Source organism: Orycteropus afer, unplaced genomic scaffold (assembly GCF_000298275.1).
Source record: "Orycteropus afer afer isolate SDZICR_OR568_19922 unplaced genomic scaffold, OryAfe1.0 scaffold00336, whole genome shotgun sequence".
Classification (NCBI taxonomy): Eukaryota; Metazoa; Chordata; class Mammalia; order Tubulidentata; family Orycteropodidae; genus Orycteropus; species Orycteropus afer.
The window spans coordinates 736,073-750,361 of record NW_006921923.1 but is presented as its reverse complement, the minus strand read 5'-3'; the positions used below and the strand labels follow the sequence as shown (position 1 = coordinate 750,361).

The window sequence follows — 14,289 nt, the reverse complement described above, 5'->3', positions numbered from 1 at the left end:
TTGAACTGCCAGCCTTCTGGTTAGCAGTCAAATGCCTTAGGTACTAGGCCACCAGAGCATCTTATTAATACTGTTTTGCTAGTATTTATAACAGGAAGAAGTGTAATTCTATTTCTTAAATATCAGGAGTGTTTAAAGCATAGAAAAATATGGCTGCCCCCGTACTGCCATGGGACTGGAACTGAAGACTCCTATTTGTGACTCCCTTGATTTCTTCTCTCTCCTGTGCTTCTCACTTCTGGCAGGGCTGAGCCATATGGCTAATACAGAGTTGTTCTCTAATAGTAGAAACATCTACAGTCATCAGTAATGTGATTTTTATATAGTGGGATGTCAACTTTTCAACTACCTTTTACAGTTTGGATCTCTTCTTAACATATTGTAAGATAAAGGCAATGGAACCCAATAATAGTATAAAAATTACTCCTGGCTCCCCCACCCAACATTACTGATTCTTTTCCCTATTTTCTGCTTCTTAGGTGGATCTTTTTTAGCTTTTTATATAGACAAATATCTCTACAGGTATGAGTGATTGTATCTATTTAATGATTCTTCCACAAACCAAACCAAAAAAAAAATAAAACCCACTGCCATGGCATCGATTCTAACTCATAGTGACCTCACCCTTTGGGTTTCCGAGGCAATGAATCTTTATGGAAGCAGATTGCCTGGTCTTCCTTCCACAGAGGTGCTGGTGGGTTTAAACCGCTGATTTTCTGGTTAGCAGTCAAATGCCTTAGGCACTACGCCACCAGAGCTCCTTAAGGTACCATGATCTCCTGAACAAGAACAAAACATCTCAAGAGGAAGTAAGCTTTTAGGAGCAAAACTAATAAAATGCTAAAGGTGTTAAATAAAAGTATGTGTGAAAGCAATCTAGAACAGTGCCTTGGATATAGTAGGGTGCTCAGTAATTAATAGTTGAATATGAATCATATTGAGGGAGCAATTGATTGAACTGTACACCAAGGGGGTGAGAAATGTAGTCTAGCCTTAGTCTTAGAAGCTTGAACTTAATACTGCCCCTGTACCTACCCTTACTTTTCCAGTTCCCTTTGTAGGTTGGGAGAGGTGTGGAATAAGTGCTATGTGATTTTGGACCACATTATTATCTCTCTAACTTGTCTGTCTCCTGGAAATGCTTATTACCACCATTGCAACTGAAGCATCAGGTGACATTGCTCTGGAAGGCTATACTACTACTTTTTTTAGTGTTTCATTTCTAACTCAGCAATGGTTTTTAATAACCTAAACTGGATAATAAATGCTAACTTACTTATGTGTATTTTTTGAATGCAGTGTGACAATGCATCCATTGGGTGGCATACTTTATCAGTCTGTATTGGAATTTTTGTATGAGTTTTTATGGAAGTGCAATATCCAGAGTGAGATTTTTGTTGTAGAAGATAGGTAAAGGAAAGTACTTTGGTTGTTCATATAAGAGATACATGATAATGGATGTTGCTAATGTAACATGTTACGTAAGTTCAGAAAATGATAATGATTATATCATTTAAAGCTATATGTAGAGGAAGTTCAGATTGATTGGGGAGAATCTACATTTTTCTATTTTTTGGAAGGGAAATGGAGGCATTTAAGAGCTTAGTAAAATGGATAGGGTTTCTGGTAGAACAATGTTAATGGAATAATAAGTTTTATCAAGAATTATGAAGGATAACATTATAATGATAGAAGGAGAGGAGGAGGGACATTTTGTTTAAAGGAATATGAAACAACAAACAAGGGGTAGAAGTGGAACAATTTCATGAATGAATAAGATTGATTCAGAGGCCATTATTAACGTTTTAAAATATAATCTGGAAGACTAATTTCCAAAATGGAAAAGTGAACATGGTGAACTTTCTCCACAACAAATAAACATTTAACTGAAGAAGATCATTGGGAAAGAAACAAGTGTTCAGAGTTTTTAGAAATTGTCTAAGAGAATAGAGCAAATGGAGAAACATTCATGCAAGAATTTACTAAAACTTAAAAAAAAAAAAAAGAACTGCAAACATCTGTGGCATTTGAGATAGAACTTCCCTCTGCCACCAAGCTCCGCCTTAAGAAAACTATTGAGAGAGCTATATCTCAAGTGGGTGCTTTTTCCTTACCTAGTCCGTACTCATAGGGTGGAAGCACTCTGCTACCTACAGCAAGCTGAAATATTATGTTCCCTATTGCTTCCACCCCAACTTGCTCATAGGAAAGAGGTTCCACATTAAGAGGGGCAAGCCAAAAAGGCTAGGGACCACCACCACTTCAGTGTCCACTCATATAGCAGAGGTTTCATTCCAGAAAAAGTGGGCCACTATCCCTGCCTCCAGTTCTTGTATAGTAATACAGAGGTTCTGCTCAGGGAGAGAAGCAGACTTTCAGGATGAAAAACTCCACAGCTGTACCTGAGGAAACTGACTTTATTTGGAACAAAACAAGCAAATTCCACCTCTAAGGGTATTGCCGAAAACAAACAAACAAAAAAAAATCTAGATCCCATTGGAGAGCAATTAACAGAACACTTTTAGTTCCATGATACAAGTGACAACAAGCAAAATGGAATAGCAAAAGCAACAACCACAAAGTGCCTTTCTAAGATAATAGTCAACCCTCGAATCAGGAAGATTGTGTTGTATATGCACTATATGCACCCATTCAGAAGAACTGAGCAAATATTTCAAATTAATGACCTAACGTTTCACCTTAAGAATTTACAAGATAAACTGGAACCCAAATATAAAGATTAGAGCCGAAATAAGTGAAATAGAGAATAGAAAAACAGACAAAAATCATTGAACTCAAAAGTGCATTCTTCGAGAACCTACAGATTAGGAAAAATTATTTGACAATGACATATCTGACAAGGGACTTCTCTCTAAAATTTATCGAAAACTCTAACACCTCAACATCAAAAAGACAAACAATCCAGTTAAAAAATGAGCAGAAGATATGAACAGACAATTTACCAAAGAAGATATTCAGGCAGCCAACAGGCACATGAAGAAATGCTCACAATCATTAGCCATCAGAGAGATACAAATCAAAACAACAGTGAGATACCATCTCACCCCAGCACTAATAGCAAAGTTCAACAAGCAGAAAATAACAAATGCTGGTGGGGATGTGGAGAGATTGGGACTCTCATACACTGCTGATGGGACTGTAAGATGATATAACCAGAACTGTAAGATGATATAACCACTGTGGAAATTGGTATGGCGATTTCTTAAAAAGTATTGGTATTGCAATTCCTTAAATAGTTGGAAATGGAAATACCATTCGATCCAGCAATCCCATTATTAGGTATGTATTTGAAAGAAGTGAGAACCAGGACCTGAATAGATATATTCACACTCATGTTTATTGCAACACTATTCACGATAACTGTGAATAGGAAGCTCTGGTAGCATGGTACCTGGTGCCTAAGGCATTTGACCGCTAACCAGAAGGTTGGTGGTTCAAACCCACCAGCCACTCCTTGGAAGGAAGACTAAACAATCTGCTTCCATAGAGACTACCACCTCGGAAACCCAAGGAGGGATCACCATGAGTCAGAATGGACTTGATGGTATTGAGTTTTGAGTTTTATTCACAATATTAGAGAGATGGAAACAACCTGAGTGCCCATTAATGGAGGAATGGATAACCAAACTCTGGTACGTACACAAAATGGAATACTATGAAACACTAAAGAATAATGTAGAATCCACGAAACACTGCATGATGTGGATGAACTGGGAGGACATTATGCTGCATGAGATAAGTCAGTCACAGAAAGACAAATATTATGTTAGTCGACTATTGTAAAATGTCAAGGAAAGGTTTACATGTGGAAGAAAACTTTCTTTGTTGGTTACCAGGGAAGGGAGGGGAGGGAAATTGGTAGATATGTTTAAAAATATGTATCTTTATCTACATAGAGATAGAGATAAAGAAACCAAAGATTGTTAGTGGTTACCAGGGTTAGGAGGGAGAAGGGGGAAAGGGGAAGCTTTTGTTTGTGGGGTATTGAGTGTACATTAATGGTGGTGGAATATTCTGGAAAAGGATAGCAATAATGGTGGCACAACATAAAAAAATGTCATCAGTGTCCCTGAGCTCTAAATGTGGAAGTTGTTATGTTGGCGAATGTCTTGGTAACATGACCAAAGTACAGGAGACAAAGTCTGGCTAGTCTTGCTTCCAGGAACATTCTGGCTGTAATTCTTCCAAACAGAAAAAAACATAGAGTTACCATATGACCTAGCAATTCCATGTCTAGCTATATACTCAGTAAAATTGAAAACATATGTCCACCCAAATACTTTCACACATATATTCAGGGAAGTAGTATTCATAATAGCCAAAAAGTAGAAACAACTCAGATGCACATCAGCTGATGAATAAATGAATGGTGGGTGTATTCATACAATAGAACATTATTAAGTGGTAAAAAAGAATGAAGTACTGATACATGCTCTAACATGGATGAACCTTGGAAACACACTAAGTGAAAGAAGCCAGACACAAAATGTTATATATTGTATGATTCCTTTTATATGAAATATCAAGTATAGGAAAATCTATAGAAACAGAATGTAGATTAGTGGTTCCCTAGGGCTAGATGGGTGGTGGGGAATGATTGTTAATGGGTTGGGAGATTATTTTGGGGCTGGTGAAAATTTTCTAAACCTAGATTATGGTGATGACTACACAACTCTGAATATACTAAAATCATTGAATTGCAGACTTTAAATGAGTGAATTATGTCAGTTGTATCTCAGTAAAGATGTCAGAAATATAGGATCTGGGAGGAGTACATTTGCAGTGTAAAGGGGCCATATTTTTGGTCCTTATCTTTGTCTATCATAGTGCTTGAAACATAGTAGGAAATATCTGTGAAATGAATGGGTAAATAAAAAATCCTAATATGAATATGGCATTTTCTGTCTTAGTCAAATACTGAACTGATAGTGATAAAATATAGAAACCTCTCAGAAATAATTGTGAATGAGCAGCCCAGTGTATCTTTGTCAGAAAATGTAAAATACCGTATTTAAAATAGATAACCCATAGTGCACCTATGAGGCTACAGGCAATGGAAGACTATGAGAGAAGGAAGGATAACAGAAAGAAACTTTATAGCTGGATAAAAATTCCTTGTGTGTTAACTAGCAAATAGAGGTCTGGTATGAGAATTGATTACCAGAGGGAAAAGCCAGACCTTCTAGAGAAGAAGTATTGAACCAATATGTAGAATTTATATATTTTTCTTTTAGTCATTTAATGGTTCATTGTTTATTGCCTCTTACATGCAAGGTTTTATTCTCTCATCCCATCCAGTACAGTTACTAATAACATGGGCTCTTCTGCCGAGGAGCTTACAATTTAGGAAGGAACCTAGGATATGCACATGTGCATATACACAGAGTAGAAAGTGATAAATGTTAAAATGCTGAATTGCTGGAGGAATTCAGAAATAGTATTTGAGCTGGATTTAGGCATACATTATTGGGAAGGAGAAGTATTCAATTTGGCTGGTGTTTGTGAAAGGGAGTAATAGGAGATCAAAACTTAAAAACAAACAAACAACTCATTGTGCTGTTTAGTCATTTCCAACTCATAGCCACCCTATAAGGACAGAGTAGAACTGCCACTAGGGTTTCCAAGGCTATAGTCTTTATGGTAGTAGATTGCCACATTTTTCTCCTGTGGAGCACCTGGTGAATTCCAACCTGCCAACCTTTGGGTTAACAGGCAGTATTTTAACCACTGCACTCCAGGGCTCCTTTAGTAGATAAAGCTGGAGACAAATTATGTCCTAATTCTGCCACTTACTAGCTACATAAACATGGAAAAGTTACTTAATCTCTCTAGGCCTCAGTGCCCTCTTAAAAAAATGGATATAATAATAAAGAGCTCTTTAAAGTGGTGAAGACCAAAGATGTCTCTTTGAAGACTAAACTGTGCCTGACCCAAGCCAAGGTATTTTCAGTCCCCTCATATGCACATGAAATCTGGAAAATGAATAAGGAAGACTGAAGAACAGTTGATGCTTTTGAGTTGTGGTGTTAGTGAAGAATACTCAAAGTACCATGGACTGCCAGAAGAATGAACAAATCTGTTTTGGAAGAAGTGAAGCCAGAATGCTCCTTGGAAGTAAGAATGGCCAGACTTCACCTCACCTACTTTGGTCATGTTGTCAGAAGGAACCATTCCCTGGAGAAGGATATCATGCTTGTAAAGTAGAGGGTTAGCAAAAAAGGGGAAGGCCCTTAATGAGATAAACTGACACAGTGGCTGCAACAGTGGGCTAGGGTATGGCAAGGATTGTGAGGCTGTCACATGACCAGGCAGTGTTTCGTTTTGTTAGGCATAGGATCACTAGGAGTTGGAGCCAACTCATTGGCACCTTGTAACAGCAGCGAGAACAACAACCTTGGAGTTACTGGAGAATTAAGTCAGATAATACATATTAAGCACTTAAACGGACACAGTAAGTGCTCTATAAATGTTTCCTGTGTCTTCTCTGGGAAAACCTTAAATTCCAGGCTAAACTATCTGGGCTTTTGTATTGTAGAGAGCCATAAAGAACGAGTTCAAATAGAGAAGTAGCATAATCAGCAGTGCTTTAGGAAGATTAAGTTGGCAGTGGATGATTGGGAGGTGTGAGAATTTTAATAGTCCAAGAGAGCTTGAACTTGGGTATTGACAGTCATACCAAAAAACCAAATTCATTGCTGTTGAGTTGATTTCTACTCATAGCTACCCCTCCTTGGGTTTCCAAGGTGGTATCTCTTCAGAAGTAGATTGTCCAGTCTTCCTTCCAAGGAGTGGCTGGTGGGTTTGAACCACCAGCCTTCTAATTAGCAGTCATAGAATTGTATAAATTACTGAGAGGTTGGTAGTGGTATAACACAAATTGGAAACATGAGAGGGAGAACAAGTTTAAGGATGAAAATGAAAGGTTAGTTTTGTACATACTGAGTTTAAAGATACCATTGGGACCTCCAAGAAGAAATTTGTCTGTGACAGGCAGTTGGAAATGTACTACTGGTGGTTAGGACTTGGGGAGTCACTTGGGAGTTATTGCCCAGAGGTGGTAGCCAAGAGGTTGTATGAGATTACCAAGGAAAAAATGTAGGGAGAGAAGAGAAAATGTTTAAGGAGATAACCTTACCTATTGCTGTCAAGTCAATTTTGACTCATGAAGACTCCATGTGTTACAGAGTAGAACTGAGCTCCATAGGGTTTTCTTGGTTGTAGTCTTTGTGGAAGCAGATTGCCAGGCCTTTCTTCCATAGTACTACCACATGGGTTCAAACCACCAACTTTTCAGTTAGTAGTAAAGTACGTATCTTTTGCAAGTGGGCAAATGAAGAGATGGCAGACTATGACTTTAATTGCCTTTCATAAAATTTTGTTGTTGCTACCTGTGATCACATACCCTTTCTTCATAATTCCAACTGATTGTTTTACTATCTTCTTAATTACTGCAGCTAAATGGACCAGTCTGTAGTGCCCCTTGGACATGTTTAAAGATACATTACTGCATTTGTTCTCACATAGACCCTAAATCCTTTGGCTTTTTCCCTAAGGCCAATACAAGATCTATTAAGATGGTGGCCCAGTTATATTTTGAAGAACACAGGGGACTTTATAACAAGCTAAGGTTTGGGATGTCTTACAGATGTTTTCAAAAATTGCAGAGAAATATGGGCAGCCTTGAGGTACTATTAGGTGACCAATAACATGCCTGACTCTCTTTCAGTCAAACTTTGAAAGTTGATTTTTGCCTTGAAATGTCTTGGTTATTTGTGAGGGGGTGTAGAGTAAGGGTAAAAATTGGTTTCTTGTCCTGCTTCATGATATAAAATTACCTATGGATGTCGCTAGCACTAGTTATTTTATTAGTTCCTTCAGCCATATAGCAGCCAGGAATGGAAAGTGATTTGGGGCCATAATCTTGGGCTTTCCTGCACTGAGTTTCCTTAGAACTGAGGGAGTGCCTGCTTGTACCTGACAGATGGGAATTCTTTTCCATAAGGGGGAAATGACCTGGATTGTCCAACTCATTTGCTTTGTTTCTGACTAGAGCCCTGTGTTTTAATTAACTTTTACAAGTGAAAATGGTCAATAGCCACAATCCATTTGGCTGACAAAGGAATCATATGGCATTCTACTGCAATATAAAAAATGCGCATAAGTCTTTGATACTGGAAGGATTTTGTGACACTTTAAAATTAACAAGCTGGCACAGTTCTCCACATAGTCCAGTAGGCCTTTTATGACATTTTTATTCCCCATTCTTGTGTTAAGGGATTTTTTATGTGTTGTTTTTGTTTTCTTCCTTTCCTTGCATTTAGGAAACTTCTAAGTCAAGCTGGTTTCAGTTACATTTTCAGAATCCTTACCAAGGTCAGCCTGGTCATGTTATATCCATATGCCGACCCTGTGCCTTTCAGTTTCATTTCTCTCAACACCAGTTGCTAATTCAGCTAGTTGCAGGAGTTGAAAGAGTTGGGGTTTTGGGGCAAAGTTGTATTTCTAACCTGAAATAGATCTGTGAATAACAGCTAGACACAGTTTTTTAATGTGGGAAATTTAAGAAAGGGCTTCGTATAATAAGAATTTACTTAGCCTGTATTGTGACAGCTTAAAATTTAATTTCCTCTTCTTGCAGTAAGTACAAATGGATCCTAGGTGAGGAACCTGTAGAGAAACGAAGACGACTCCGGAATGAAGAGACAACACCTCCTCTAGATTATTCCGTGTCCAAACCTTACAAGAGGGTAGAGGCAGCTGTCACCTACTCAGAAGGGGAGAACAGCCATGATAAAGCCAGTGTTGAGAGAAGCACACCACCATACCTTTTCCCAGAATACCCAGAAGCAAGCAAGAATTCCAGTCAGAGTAGGGAGGTTTCAGTTCAGTATTCAGAGACTCAAGGGCAACACCAGGAGTCCCTGCTTCCTGAAGAATTAGAAGATCAGATGCCAAGATTGGTAGCAGAATCCAACAGAAGTAGCATAAACAAAGAAGTGAACAAGGGGCCTTTTGTAGCCGTTGTCGGTGTTGCAAAAGGTGTTAGAGATTCAGGAGCGCCTATTCAGCTGATTCCTTTTAACAGAGAAGATCTTGCTGAGAAAAGAAAAGCAGTTGGATCCTGGAATCCAATGTCTTACTCTACTGTGACTTCTGCCACAACCACTGGAGAGAAAGGAAGAAGCTATGAAGAGAGTGGAGGTCGTAATACACCAAAACTTAAGAACCAGAGAGAGCTGGAAGAATTGAAGAGAACCACAGAAAAACTTGAACGTGTTTTGGCTGAAAGAAATTTTTTCCAGCAAAAGGTTAGATCAACACGTTACCACTAAAAATAAGAAATTATTGTAACCAAGGGCCCAGGGAATTGATGCTGTGATAATTTTATGTTCTCAGGCCTTTAAACAGAAAAAATATGTCATTGAATCATTCTGTATGTATGTTTCAGATTTAGTGAACTCTAATGGGCTTCCCTCCCATATTGGGGATTGAAAGAGTCCAGAAGTAGAGCAATATGTATAGTGAAATCACAAGGCAAATATCTTAGGGACAATTTTAACACTCTCTTAGCTTTCACTAGTATGTGGAGTCATTGAATTTCTGTTTCTTGGACTGCAGGTGGAAGAACTAGAACAGGAGAGGAATCACTGGCATTCTAAATTCAAGAAAGTCCAACATGAATTGGTAACCTACAGTACCCAGGGGACAGAAGGCTTATATTGGAGCAAGAAACACATGGGTTATCGCCAAGCTGAATTCCAGATTCTAAAAGCTGAGCTGGAAAGAACCAAAGAGGAAAAGCAAGAACTAAAGGAGAAACTGAAGAAGACAGAGACACACCTAGAGGTGCTGCAGAAGGCTCAGGTCACCTACCGGACCCCAGAGGGAGATGACCTAGAAAGGTTAATTACTAGGGTTTAGTTATCAGCTTGTGAGTGGTAATGGGAAGCATCCCTTAGGAGTCCTAGTTATTGTCATAGATAAGGGAGGAAGCCTTAATTCTTAGGCCACCAAGGAGTGAATTATTCTTCCTTAGAAAGCTGCAGCCAGTCTCCCTGATCTTGGTGGCATTGTCCTTTCATCTTTCTTTCTAGCTAATGGAGACATAATTGTTGAGAAACATAGGCGCATTTTTAACGAGCTTCATTTTTTTCTGTTGGTTAATGACTTCAATGTCATCTCTTCTCCTGCCCCCTCACTCCATCATACAGGGCTTTGGCAAAGCTTACGCGGCTGCGTATCCACGTCAGCTATCTCCTTACTTCTGTCCTCCCTCACTTGGAGCTTCGTGAGATCGGGTATGACTCAGAACAAGTGGATGGAATCCTGTATACAGTGCTGGAGGCAAATCACATACTGGATTGAGCACCAAATTATAGTCTACTCTTTTCTCTCCTTTCTCCCTCCATTTCTTTCTCTCTCTCTCCCTTTTCCTCTCTCTCTCTCTCTCTCTCTCTCTCTCTCTCACCTTTATGCCTTATAGCACATCTTTGAGTAAATCCTGGATCTTAATCAATCTGCTTCTTACTAAGATTTGGTATGGGAAAACAGGCCAGTTAAATAGGCTTTTAAGAGTCCAGGAACAGAAAAGCAATAGTCACCATGCTAGATGACCTGAAAGCTCTAACTTTCGTATGACCTCACTTGGCCTATTTCGTATCCTTTCTCAAATGGTTTGTATTCATTTATGTTTCATCAGTCTTCAAATATTGGGGCCAGTGTACGAGGTACAAAACAATACAAAACAAAAAAACTTACTGCTGTTGATTGGGATCCAACTCATAGTGACCCCTCCTTGGGTTTCCAAGGTGGTATCACTATAGAAGTAGATTGCCTAGTCTTCTTTCTGAGGTATTTTGGGGTAAAATAAGATGTATAACTGTTGGTTCTGGACATCAAGAATCTCGCAATCTAGTTGGAAACAAAAGACACATACCAAGTTAACTAACTCTACACAAAAGTCTATGTTATGTAAAAATGAGTGGTACAAACATAATACAGAAGATCTGGGAAGGGATTTCAGGGAAGGCATTAATCACATCACAAGTGTACCAAATAAGGTTTAAAGTATGAGCATGACCACCTATTAACAATGGTTGTTATTTAGGTGGTAGGACTGTGGTTGATGTTTTTTCTTCTTCCTATTTTCCTACCTTTTTCAAATTTTCTACGATAAACCTGTTACTCCTCTTACATTGGAAAAAATAAATTGTTTTAAAAAAGAATGAATAGGCTTGGATTTAGATATTAAACAGATGGTGTGGAAATACAAGGTAATGTTACTTTTATAATTTATGTTACACTTAACATTACCTCTGGAAGAACATCATAAACAAAGGCACAGAGAAAACTAGTATGTGAAAAATGTGTTTGCTAGAAGTAGTAGATTTCAAGTAAAGGGAACTAAAGTCATGACCCACCTACCCACTCATGTATCACAAAGTTGTGGTATCTCAGGTAGTGGGGAAGGTACTGTAGAACAGGGATAGCTATCTGATGTCCTTCAGAATATACCTACCTACTAAAGCACTTGACTGCTAACTAGAAGGCTGGCGGTTCAAACCCACCAGCCACTCCTTGGAAGGAAGGTTGGGCAATCTACTACTGTAGAGGTACTGCCTCGGAAACCCAAGGAGGAGTCACTATGATTCGGGTCCGACTCGACGGCAAATAACAACAACACTCTTAGGTTAGTGCTGAGTGATGGTAAATCTCACAGTATCAGAAATAGTAAAACTTATATACTCTTGTAAAAGTAGAAATTGTATTTATTCGTTGCTTTATTGTATTTATATAGCATATAACTTTACAAAGAGTTCAAGGTACTCTTCAAAAAACGTTGACCAATTAACACATAAACCTATATCAACAATGAAAAATGGGAAGTACAAGAGAAACAGTAAGAGGGAGGTGGGATGAAGCAATGGCAAAAAGATGAGCTAGCCAGAAGAATGTTTTGGATATTCATTCTGTTTCTCCTCAGCAGAGTTACTTCAGAAGACATTTTCCAACTTACTTTGCATCCTTTGAAAGGAGATCCATCATAAATACTCTAGTGAAACTGCAAGAAATGGGGGGAGGCCAGAGCAGGGAGTCACTAGTAGAGTGAATACTTCAAGGTATCCCTTCAGCTCCCCACAACTATAGCCTACCACAGACTAATTTTCATGTTAAACATGTGAATTATGTCTAACTAACTAAAGGCCCCAGTTGCCTGAACATAAACGCTACTAGGGAGAAGAAGCCATTCTCTCAGTGGTGCTTGTTCATCAGATGGGAGCTTCAAGGGCTAAAACCTGGTGCAGATATGGACAATATGGATGGAAGTCTGGTAGAGGAAAAATAACAGCATTGAAGTGTCAGCCTATTTGTGTGTTTCTGGTGGGCAAGGGGACAGAGTAGGAAGGAGAGCAACCAATTGGGCTTTAAAAGGAAAAAAGGAAGTTCTAATTCATTTTAGTAGCGCTAGCTGTCACTGTGTTCCCCAATCTATGGTCCCAACCCTACACTGATGGTTCTGCAGTAGTTCCCTATGTGAGCCCATTCATTATAATACCAGAGCTACTTACTTGTTAGCTATCTGCTATGAAACCATACCACTTTGAGGTCCCTTTAATTTAATGATTGTTATATGTTGCTGTGGGGAGATTGAAAAGTATACCCCAGCCTTACCAGAACTTACGATCTAAGACATTCAGAAAAAAAGGAGGGGTGCTTTCCTGTTATATTAACATAATCATAATTCTTTCAAATGCCTCTCACGTTTGTCCTTTACTTTCCATTTCCACTATCCATATTTAGGTTCTTATTACCTCATGCCATAATAACTGAAATAGATTCTTAACTGGCCTTTCTTGCCTTCTGTTCTAACTCCTTCGACCCACTCTTATTGTTGCAGAATTGCTCTTAAAGACCTCATCAGGTCATACTTCTGCTCAAAGACTTGCTAGTGCTCTCAAATGCCCACCAAATGTAATAAAAGTCCTTAGCATGGTGCTCAAAGCCCTTTGTGATCTGGCTTCAACCATCCTCTCTAAATGCATTTTCTAGTATTCCAAACAAAAATCATATACCATCCAGACTGAACTCTTCTTTAGTTTCTGAACATGCCTCTTCCACCTTTGCTATTCAATTCTCTTTGTCTTAAATGCTCTCCCTCATCATTCCTTTGGCTGAGAAACTGACTTTTTTTTTTTTTTTTCTTAAAGCTTCCTCTGATCAACCTGGGCAGACATGACATTTCTTTTGAACATACAAGTCTTACTGTGCCACTTAAAGTTGCCTATCACAAATTGCCTTGTCCCGTCTCCTGTTAGAAAGTTCCATATTCAAGTACTCAACTGCTTACTTGGCATTTTTCTGTCTCACCGGCATTTCAAATAAGATGTTTTAAAAATAAATAGTACACCCGAGGACTATACCTCCTCCCAGTTTTCCTCATCTTAGAAAATGGCACCTCCACCAACCCAGTTGCTTAAGCCACAAACCTGGAAATAATCCTTAATTTTCTTCTTCTTCTATCCTACACATCCAGTCTGTCAACAAGTCCTGCCAGTTCTACCTCCAAAGTATACCTGGATCCCCTTAATTTTACCACAGCTACCTTAGTCCAAACTACCATCATTTCCCATAGCCTACAGCAACTCCTAACTAGTGTCCTTGAATCCACTCTTGCCTTATCCCACAATTATCACCTCAGCCAGAGATTTTTTAGAAGTGCAAATTAGATCATATGACTGCCTTACTTAAACCCTTCAGTGACTTCTTGTTTCACTTAGATTAAAATCCAAACTCCTTACAAATGTCCTACAAGACCCGATCACTGCATTCTGTTTTGTTTAATTTATAGCACTTCTCAAAATTTGTAGTTATGTATTTGTTTTTTTACTTTCACTCATTCAACTGGTATTTATTGGATCCCTGTTATGTGTTGTGTGATATACAGTGGTGAATACAACACACATGGTCCCTGTCTGCCTTCCTCACTAATAAGTACCATGATTTCAAGGGTCATGTCTGTATTTGCTATCCCATAGCTTATAATACCTGGGATACAATAGGTAATCAATAAATAATGTTTGGGAACACTTACACATTGCTGGTGGGAATGTAAAATGGTTTAGCCTCTGTGGAAAATAGTTTAGCAGTTAACTTAAAAAGCTAAAATTACCATATGACCCAGCAGTTCCACTCCTAGGTATATACCTAAAAGACTTGAAAGCAGAGCACTCAAACAGACATGTGTTTAGTATTCACAAAAGCTAAAAG

The 14,289-nt window shown here is 38.6% G+C and overlaps 1 protein-coding gene across 1 annotated transcript in view; it reads left to right on the top strand.

Annotated features, from left to right (window-relative positions):
• The window catches only part of MORC4 (MORC family CW-type zinc finger 4), a 78,660-nt gene extending 68,274 nt beyond the window's left edge, over positions 1-10,386 (top strand). Inside the window, exons 15-17 of the mRNA XM_007952409.1 lie at positions 8,660-9,329; positions 9,640-9,923; positions 10,233-10,386. Of these exons, the coding sequence (XP_007950600.1) occupies positions 8,660-9,329; positions 9,640-9,923; positions 10,233-10,386 (1,108 nt within the window). The remainder of the gene's footprint in view (positions 1-8,659; positions 9,330-9,639; positions 9,924-10,232) is intronic.
• Positions 10,387-14,289: the final 3,903 nt, after the last annotated feature.